Raw genomic sequence first — 10701 nt, 5'->3', positions numbered from 1 at the left:
CAAAAGATTGAATATCATTGCTTTTTTGTGAGCATTTAAATGGCATATTTATGCATTCAAATACAAAAATATTATGCTATTGTCTTTACTAAATCAAAACGAATTTCCTTTAGGCAGTTTATAAATTCAATTGATGACAATGCAAAATAGAAAAGTCGAACTACGCAAATTTGAAATATAAAATCATTTAATAGAATATTTAATCAAATATTTACACAACTTTTCATTCAATCATTCAACGAGCATGATTTGCCCACATATTTAAGCAACCTTTACAGGGCTCACCACACATCGCGTGTGAAATTGAACGCCTTCGAATCGTTTTTCGAATGTCGAACAGAAAAAGTATTGAAATAACTAACATTCAATTTGTACTTAAGTTACGCATATAAGTTTCAACTATAACTATAAACATAAACTATTTGTACTTATGATTAAACGATATAGCTAGTCAGCGATCACAATGGTGTTTACATTCTGATTATAAGCCACAACAACCAGGTGAGCAATGCCACAAGGAGATAGAGAACCAGCCGAATGTCCAATAAGTAATACTGCCAAAAGTCAAGTTCCCTGGCGGGACTATATAAATGCTTCGCTCCCTTGTGCCTGATGACATACTCCAGCCAATAGGCTGCCAGGTAACTGGCATTTAGGGGACGATCTCGATAGAGGAGGGCATCCTTTTTGATCTTTTGCTTAAACTTTGCATCGCCCAGCATTCGCCTTATGGCACTCAGCAGCTGCACTTGGTCAACACTTTGCACATCCAACGTTAGTCCCCAGCCCTTGTTCTGCATTTTACGCAGATTAGCGCGCTGATCACCGACCAAAGGCAATCCCAACAAGGGCACACCATGAAACAGCGCCTCAGTCAGGCTTCCCTTGCCGCCATGCGTGATGAAGAGCTCAGCCTCGGGCTGTGAGAGCAGTTGCGACTGTGGCCACCATTTGGCCAGCTTAATGTGGGCATGTGTCAAGTTAATGCCGCTCGCATCGTTGCCATCGTGTGTCCAGTAAATGTCATACTCGGGCAGCTGGACAAAAGCCGCCGCAAAGCTTTGCTCCAAATGCTTCGATGCCAAGCGCCAAGAGAAACGTGTGCCCAAACTGAAGAGAATAAATGGTCGCCGCTGTCGCTGTCGCTGTTGCTGTCGCTGTCGCTTTTGCAGCTGCTGCTGTTGCTGCTTCTGTTGTGTTAATCCCTTGTCGAATGCAGCATCAACGTGTGACAGTTGCTCCATCACAATGCCGCCAATGTCCAGCATGCTGGGCAACACGGGACCGATGGGACCTTCGCTAATCATGTGATGATTGTTCAGCGCCAGGACAACTCGACGTCGCATCTCTTCAAAGCTGGGATAACGCGGCGATGCGAAATGTACGCTGTAAATGCAAAATAAATGTGTTAAATGTATTGCACGTTGTATATATTAATTGGCTTTTTATCTAACGTAATCTTATCTGACAACAACAAAGCGAGCGAATGCTCGCAGAGTGTGCTTCACAGCGAATGACACGCGGCAAGTTTGTTTGAATCACATACAGGAAGCAAAATTTATAAATAATTAAAATTACTTAGATAAACTTGAATAAAATGTAATTTTGTTGCAACCATAAAATAAAATAGAAAACATCTATCGTTAAATAATCGCATAACAAATACTTGAAAGAAATACAATTGTCTGCCATTTATACATACATATGTTAAAAGCTTTATCTACAATATAATGCTGAACCCTCATATCCAATGAGCGTTGTGCATAATCAGTAATTTTTTATATCGAAACTTTGAATGTACTTGATTCCTAATAAATTCTGTGAGGGCGTACTTAACCATAATTGCCCACAGATAGCAACGCCATCGATAAAACTATTCACTGCACTTTTAGGCTCTCATTAAAATCGTTGACTGATTTTTAATTGGTTCTTAATTCTTAATATGAAAAACAAATGTCAGAGTTTGGTCCACAACGTCTTCGGCGCTCACTTAATAACATAACAAAATTAAATAATACAATATAATAATTTCATACTACTCTGCAATATAATTCGAGTAACAACTATTCAACATCAAATCACATATTAAGTATACGACACAGGTACATTGCATTGGTATCATGCATTGATATCATATCATATTCATATCATGCATTAAAAGTATATGCAGTTGTTATAATACAACTACTAATTACACTTACATATAAAGTACATATTAAATTTTTGATATCATGCACATAAAATAAAGGCAATTGTTTTAATGCAAAATACAAAATACTATATGAGTAAATGAATATGGGTAATTAAATGTCGGAATTTGTCCCGTGCGAGACTCTTTACATTGAAAATAACATAAACTAAAACAATTTTACAAATAAGAAAGGGTTATTTTTATAGCTCTAGATAAGTACTTTAATTAGAGCTAAGAATGGTTTTGGAATTTTCTTTCTGTTTTGTTTTCTGTTCTGATAACAAATTCGTACGCAAAACCAAAAAATGAACGAATTTATATATTTTATCGCAACACAGAAAAAGTTTCTAGAATCAATCTTAGCTCTATAAATAGTGCTTATCCAAAGCTTTAAGAATAACATTCACTTATTTTTAAAATTGTTTCAGTTTATGTTATTTTCACTGGATTCTCAGCAATGATTTTCAAGAATAAAAGCCTCTCTGGTCTCACCTATAAATGCGTTGCATGACCCGCCTGGCCAAGTACTCCGATGACTTCTCCCACAGCCCAAACAGAAGTGCTGGAAAGCCAGTTCGTTGCTGACTATCGTAGGGCTGGGGCACGTACCAACGCTCCTCGGCGTTGCCCATCAGACTGTGGATGAATCCAATGGGCTGCTGGGTGGATATGATGGCCACAGGGCAATCGAAATGTGCAGCAACGCCCAGCAGATGTTCATTGAAGTGATAGCCGAGCAGCAGCAGATCGTAACGAGGCGTAGGCACATGCTGCATAAACGCCAGCCAAGCTGGCTGCTGCAACAGCTCCCCAGACAGCTCCAGACGCGTCAGTGTCCACTGTAGGCGTGTGATAAAATTGTCATTGTGTTGCCGCTGCTGTTGCTGCAGCTCGTGGCTCGTTGGCAACTGCCAAGGCACCAGCACATGCTTCACTTGCGTTGTATTCGCCACCGCCGCCAGCCAGTCTTCCTCCAGTGGCAAAGTGGTGACCAGTGTCAGTTGATGGCCGCGTTGCAACAACGTTCGGGCCACCGCCAAGTGGACGAGCAACTGCGAGCGATGCAGATTCACAAATACGCCAAGTATGTGACTGCCATTGGCCACTTGAATAATGCAGGCAACGAGCCAGAAACCAAGCCACAATCGGAGCGAGGCAAGTGTGGAGTTGACCGGCAGATTCATAACTGTGGCACTGCGTTCACATTAACAGCCCATTAGCTGGGCCAAACGGAATCCAATCAATCAGCCTGATAACAGACTCGAAATTAGCTTACACAACAACAATCACGGTTCCCAAGCAAAACCCTAGAGAACAACGAAGTGCGGGATTTATAAAGCGAAACATTTGTGATATACGAAAGCAATGCATAGTGTACATAATTGCTAGTACAGTATGCATTGCCTACAATAACCAGCACCAGTTCGGTCAATATAATCAATTTCGAGTGTGTTTCACACTTCAAATAATAATAATATGAATAAATATGTTAATCAATTATAACATACAGAGAAAGCTTATTCCGGTTTTTTGCAACAAAAGAATCACATTGTCTCTATTGTATTTACGCAGAGTAGATAAACACAAATTAAACGCACTTTTTTAACTAACAAATGTAATTAACAAGCACTATCAGTGAATAGATTCGAGAGGGTCACAAATATTTATGAACAGAATTATTAAAGTAGATATTAAGTAAATCCCGAAAAATAGAAAATAAAAGGAGCGCAGAAAAAACACAACTAATCGCCTCAAAGAGTAAAAGTCAAACCAACAGGTTTGCTAAAAATTTGAGAATTTCATATACTTAGGTTGTTCACAAAGTGTTTGTGCATTTCAAAATAGCTTTTTTGGAACACTGATGACGTCAACATTCCACTCTGGGGTATAGAAGCAACAGAGTTGAACAGCTGGCCGCTTTTCAGCAACGTCAAGGGTGCCAATTAACGACACTTAAGGCACACACCCATAGATGTTTGTGTGGAGGAACTGCTTCGTAAAACACTCTAAACTATATTGTTTTAGAAATGCAAAAGCTTAGCAGACTGTCAAATACTCACATACATGTATCAACAAGAAAGAAAGCTACAGTCAAGTGGGCTCAACTGTGGGATACCCGCTAACTTTAAACCCAAATTCTGAAAATATACTAAGTTAATATACCGAAAAAATTCTAAGCTATGCTAAGCTATGCTATATTGGTCCATCGGTAAATTTCTACCTATAAATATACGATAAAGTATATAGTATAAAATATACCAAATTGTCAAATTAAATTAAACCTAAGAATACACAAGAAATGCATGTATAGTAGTGCTGTTAAATATTAGGTCAAGACCCGAGCCAGCAGGTCTTGAGGATGATAAAAGTATTTCTTACAGTAAAAAATCTCTACCATTTTTATCCAATCATAACCAAATATTGAGAAATCATCAATACTGTAGCTTTGATTGATTGAATCGACTCTAGCTTCAAAATTGCGCTTGCTATTTAAAATTTCTGTTGAAAACAAACTTAATATGTCAAAAAAATTATATATCATGCACAAAATTATAATACCCTTCTATCCTTTGGGTAACGGATATAAAAATATATAACAAAAATAAATAAAATGTTAATTTGAAATGAAATTCGCGATTCTGGGTGTCAATACAAATTGCAAAATTTAATGTATGTATATATCCAATACATTCTATAAATAAAAAGCTCTGTCACACATATGTACTTCTAAAAATACATTTATAAATATATAAGGTATATTTCTTCAATGAAAATATACATAAATGATAAAAGATATAAGAAATTTGTAGGTATACAAACCCGAGTTGATTTCTGAGCTCTTTCTTCATCTTTAAACTTTAAAGTGACACTTAAAAATATTTGATTTACATCAACTACTTTTAATATTCGATTTCAAATGAATGCCTATTTTTTATATGATATAACTTACTAAATAAATAGGTCTGCAAGAGACTATCAATCCTTCCCCAATCGTAAGTAATTAATTTTATAATTTATTATTTTAAAAATATTAAACACTCTTTATGAATCAATGAAATTTTGCACATAAAAGTGAAGTTTCACTACTGTTTTTAGCAAAAGTGTTTTCAAAATCACTCTAAAAAGGTATCTGAGGCACCTAAGAGTGAAATCGAAGTAAAATTCGAGTGGAAGTCTGTTCTGTGGCAGTCCCCTGATAGTTTATTTCTTAGGCAACTTGGAGAAGAAGTCCTCGTGAAACTCCTTGAGTATCAGCCTAAACTTGTCCGCCTGCTGGGCCAAGACCAGCTTATAGTCATCGTGATCGGTTTCGAGCATTTCATCAGCCTCGCCAAGCGTGTGAAGATAGTGCAACCAATTGGTCTCCAAATCGACGATCTGCAGTCGCGTCTCCTCAGACATGGTGACCCGATACTTGTGGAGCAGCACAAACAACTCGAGCATGGGCGTAAAACGTGTCTGCTTCAAGGGCAAAGCTTTGATAAGACGTTCGAAGAGCTGCTGGGCAATCACAGATTCCCGCAGAGTGCGTGGCACCTGCATCACCTTGTGCTCATTGCGTGCCATATAGCGATAGAGTGCTGTAGGAGAGATGAAGAGTGAATTTCAAAACCGAAATAAATAGCTAGTTTAGTTTAAATTTACACTGTATCAATGCTGTGGCATGGTTGAGTAATAATTTCATATTCAGCGCCTGCCACTTTTCAATCCAGTCGAGCAGCGTGCTCTTGATGGGATTCTGATTGATGAGCACAAAATGCACATGGGCAATGGCGTCCACAAACGAGATGTCATCGGCCAGCGAGCTGTAGTACTCGATGCTGCCCTCAAAAACACCCGCAGTCTTGGCACTACTCATCACTCGCTGCTCGAATATCTCATCTGTCATCTGCCACAGCGAGTTGTGCTTCATCCAATGCGCCACATACTCTGCAATCTGTTCGTGTTGCCGTGTAATTTCTGCCTCAATGCTGCGCACCAATTCCGAGCACTCGACATCCTCACGAAAGGCACGACCAAAGCCAGGTCTGCGTTGCTCCTTGGGCAGCTTCAGTTTGTGTCCTAGCCGTGGAAATTGATCCACTAAACTGTTCACGCGATCGATAATGCCACGCAACTGCTTGGCAATCATCTGCAAGTCGGGCGTAAACACTATCTGAGAGTCCTTTACATCGGACTCCATCACCAGAATGGGTGTGGATGGCATATTGTCCTCACGATGCAGCGCATTCTGCAGCGACTCCAATGCACCGCGTATGCAGCTGAGAAAAGCGCTGGCCAGCATATCATCAAAGACGTTTACAAATCGATACCACTCGGTGGAGAGCTAAAGAAACAAAATATATAAGCTTTAATTTGGGTTTTCGAAGAAGATTAAGGCAAACCATTTTGATTATCTCTAGATACGATTTTGTTGATTGTTCAGACTGATGGGTGAGCAGTTGTTTTCTAATACAATACTTCCTAATACAAATACTTTATATACACACTTTGTTCTCCTACTAGTCTGTTAGTTGTTTTTTCTTCAAGATTTTATAAGATATTAAAGAATACAAGTAAGAAAGCTACAATCATCAAGTGTGCTCGACCCATTTTTCATTTAGGATTAAACCAAAACAATGCGTTTAAAATCTACCAAATAAATATACTGCAAAAATACTAAAATATACTTAAGGCTATAAGTGATATAGTACTACATGCAAAATATACCATAGAGTGCAAAGTATATCAGATTATCAGGCAAGGCAATTAAGTAGGCGTTTTTGCCCATACAAAAATATTTCTTATACTAATTTTATCATCTTTTTGCCTGTTTCATATGTACATTTCAAAGTTATAATAACATTTTACCCTATGAGTGACGGGTATAATAATAATACTACATTATTCTAGTCTGTAAGTAATTTCTTCTCAAACTTGTTTTAAGATGTTAAGGAAATAAAGAACGTTTCTCAAGAATAGAAAAATAAATGAAAGGCTGAAAATATTTAAAATGTGTGTTATGTTTCAATTCAATTTAGCAACTAATTAAAGTCTTTATAAAGTGCAGTTTTTCACATTTACTGTTGGAGTGTTGAATTTGGAAAATATCTAAGATATGAACTATATACTAGCTTTGGTACAATTTCGATGCATCAATCTTTTAAAATTGCTTAGTTATGATTGATTATTCAAGCGGTCAGACGGGCAGACGGAATGCAGAACAAGAAGTCTTTGCATTCAACTTTCTAGTGTAATCGAACTTTTTGAAAAACTTTGAATTTGATGTCTGCTCACTCACCTCCTCCTTGACATCCTCAAACTCAAGCGCCACAGCGAGCATAATGTCCACAATACTGTTGTAGTAACGTCGCAAAGAGCTGTTGCCGCGATTTAACCAGATGCTGAGCTGCTGCTCAAAGACAGAGATGTCGACGGCACCACTAAAATTCAAACGCAGCATAACCGTATCGCAGATCTTCTCGCAATTGCGCACAATTTGCCGATTGGCACGCTTATACAACTCAACAATCTGCCGCAAATACTTCACGTGCAGCACACAATCATCCAGCCACTGAGTGTAACCCTCGCTGGGATCAACGATGGCGCCAAAGGTGAGCTTGAAAATACCTGGCGCCAGCTGACGATCGCAGTCCTGGATCAAAGGGCGCAGCAAGCGACGCTCTCGATCGCTCAGAGCATGCATAATACGATTGTAATCCAAACACAATTGCTGCACGCTATTGCAAACATAACGCAGCGTGTCGTGACGTTCGTAGATCTTCTTGACAGGAGCTGGCACGGTAAAAGCCAAACGCTCAAAGTGCTCGGCTTGCAGATTGAGTTGCAGCACGCCTGCATCCATGTTGCACTGCAGCAGCGCCTTGGGCTGCTTGCCACGCTGCAGCAGATGGCGATCCAGACGCTGCCCCAAATTGCCGCAACACTTGGCAAACGATTGCTGCCAACTGTCGTACGAATTGTGCATCTCACGCTCAAAGTCGCCGCACAACAGCTCAAATTTGGCAATAATGCCAGCGGCTTGTGGCACCATTGGCAGCCACGAATTGCTGCTGCTCAGCAATCGCTTATAGATCCATGTCAAGCGCTCTAAATTGATGCGATAGGCCAAAGCACGCGCCACATGTGGCAGCAGCCAGGATTCGTTGCCACGTTGCTGCAACAGCAGCCGTGTGGTGGCATCCATGTCCTCATCAAACAGCCGCCACACATAGTTCACCTGCTGCAAGTAGAAAGGGCGCAACTTGGCATGATACGAATAATAGAGCAGCACATTTAACGCTTCCAATGCTTCTTCCACATTGCAGACTCGTCGAAACACATTCGCAATGAGCCGCTGTTGTGTCTCCTCCATGTGCTGCATGCTGCGACGATAATTGGCCACCTGTTCGTACCACTCTCCTCGATGCACATTCAACATTACATCCTTGGAGCCGCAGCTTTTTAGCTGCTCAAGTGCGTTCAGAAATTGCTGCTCGACATTCGACGCAATCTTCTCCAGTTGCTCGCCGTTGGTGCCACTAAATTGCGTCGGCTCAATGTGCTCGGTTTCATCGAGTCGCCCAAACACAATCATCGATTCACAAATGTCCATGAGATCACCCAAGCGTTCCATAAACGCATTCACATGATTGAAGACAATGCCCTGATCCAGCTGCCAGCCAATCTCATCTTGTTGCTGTTGCACATGTTCCTTGTAGGCGAGACAGCATTCCAGCGATAGATTGCACATTTTAATGCCGAATCTTGGACAACCACCTAAGATTTCGTCTAGCTTAATATGCTCGGTGCAGTATTTGATAATTTGATTGCTCAAATTGCGAAATAATATCGTTATCCTGGCACTGCTATTGTAATGAGCCGAATGCAGCCAAATGAAGCGCAGCAAATGGATAATCTTGGGCAGCAGCTTCGTCACAGCAGCTGGCGTGGCAGCCACATCGATTTGGGAGCAGGGTTCAACCAGTAGATTGAGATATTTAATATTGGACGCAGCTAGTTGCTCTTCCACCTTGGCGGCCTCAATGAGCTGCTCAATTTGTGGCATGTGCACCGAGTGCCACTGCCGCAGCACCTTGAACACGCGCTGCACGTCAAACTGCACCAGCTGCGAGTTGAGTCCTTGAAGCACCTCCACTATAAGAAAGCGGATTGGGAAGCTAGTTAGAGTTTTAGTGGGAGAGAAGCAACTCCAACACTTAATGGACTCTTTAAAATTCTTGCTTGAATACGGTTCTACTCTGATGATGAAATCAACAATTAACGTAACAAATCTTGATTGATTGTCGTATACTTACATCGATACTCCCAGAACTCAAACTCATCTTGTACCGTGGCCAAATCGTTGGGCACTACCAGCGTACAATCGCCGAGCAGTGCGCGAATCTGTGTCGTCCAATAGACAGCAATGCTTTCCAGATTCTTGAAGAGAGCACGATCACAAACGATCTGCTCGCCACCGATCTGATGCAGCACAAACGGCACATAGAGCGAGGTGATGCCACCAATCTTCGAGTTCATGGCACAGAGAAAGACCAGCAAACGATCCAAACTAGCACAAAATCGAGCACGAATACTTTCGTTCCAATCGTCAAAGTTGCGAAAGATGGGTGCATAGAAACGTTCCAGCAAATACATGAGACAACCATCGGCATCGCTGTGCACGGTGCCAAAGTGAATCTCGTCGTGGAAACCATCGACAGTGAATATTTCATTAGGTTCACTGCGCAGGAAGTAGCTAATGTCGTCGACAGGATCGTTGGGAAAGCCGAGGTATGCGGTTAACCGATTACCCGAATAGAAAACGGTAAGAAGCGGTTCGCTAACTTCCAGCAGCCAACGACGGATAATATCCAAGGCTTGTTCGTGCCAATCGCGCTGATTTAACGAATACAATGTGGTCATGCGTTGAATATACTCAACCAGTTGGTTCAACTCTTCATCGCTGTAGGTGGGACGCGGCGTTACTGGACGTATCTCTTCGGGTTTTACTTCCTCTTTGCGCTCTATTAACAAGAAATAACGGTATTAATAAAATATCTTGCTTTGTTTACATATTGTAAATAATAATATACAATTTTTACCCTCATCATCAGACAAATCTGAGTCAGTTAGCCGCTCATCTTCCACAGCGCTGGAGGACGTCATTATTGCAATTTAATTAAAAGCGCAAAAAAACACTAAACAACATGTCGGTCGTTTCTATGGCAGCTACATTGTAAAAGACGTTAGAGCGGCATTTATATTCAACTGCGCTTTGCAACACTCAAATAATAGTAACTATTCTACTTTGCAGCTTTTAACATTTCAAAACGAGTTCGGTTACTCACGATAAATAGTCAAACGAACGACAAGTTCAATAACGGTATATTATAGCCGAATGTAGATTCGTCATGTCAAATAATCTTGAACACTGCAGTACTTAAACTCGCATGGAATATTTAAGGTAATTAATTGGCCATTACATTTTTTTATTAAAAACATATATGGTAAATGAATAAATAAAATAA

At 40.4% G+C, this 10701-nt stretch overlaps 2 protein-coding genes across 2 annotated transcripts; both read right to left on the bottom strand.

Annotated features, from left to right (window-relative positions):
- Positions 1-37: 37 nt before the first annotated feature.
- Positions 38-3527, bottom strand: LOC133835108 (UDP-glycosyltransferase UGT5). Its single transcript, XM_062264994.1, has 2 exons — positions 2684-3527; positions 38-1386 (listed from the first exon to the last, which is right to left on the bottom strand). Exons 1-2 carry the CDS (start codon positions 3373-3375, stop codon positions 471-473), a joined length of 1608 nt encoding a protein of 535 aa, XP_062120978.1. The 5' UTR covers positions 3376-3527; the 3' UTR covers positions 38-470.
- A 1772-nt stretch (positions 3528-5299) lies between these two features.
- On the bottom strand, positions 5300-10466 carry LOC133850046 (uncharacterized). Its single transcript, XM_062286007.1, has 5 exons — positions 10276-10466; positions 9490-10197; positions 7473-9328; positions 5837-6518; positions 5300-5772 (listed from the first exon to the last, which is right to left on the bottom strand). The coding sequence occupies exons 1-5, from the start codon at positions 10337-10339 to the stop codon at positions 5393-5395; spliced, it is 3690 nt and encodes a 1229-aa protein (XP_062141991.1). The 5' UTR covers positions 10340-10466; the 3' UTR covers positions 5300-5392.
- Between the last annotated feature and the right edge of the window lie 235 nt (positions 10467-10701).

The sequence above is a fragment of the Drosophila sulfurigaster genome, chromosome 2L, assembly GCF_023558435.1.
Source record: "Drosophila sulfurigaster albostrigata strain 15112-1811.04 chromosome 2L, ASM2355843v2, whole genome shotgun sequence".
Classification (NCBI taxonomy): domain Eukaryota; kingdom Metazoa; phylum Arthropoda; class Insecta; order Diptera; family Drosophilidae; genus Drosophila; species Drosophila sulfurigaster.
The sequence above is the reverse complement of the archived record's forward strand: the minus strand, read 5'-3'. Positions and strand labels throughout refer to the sequence as shown.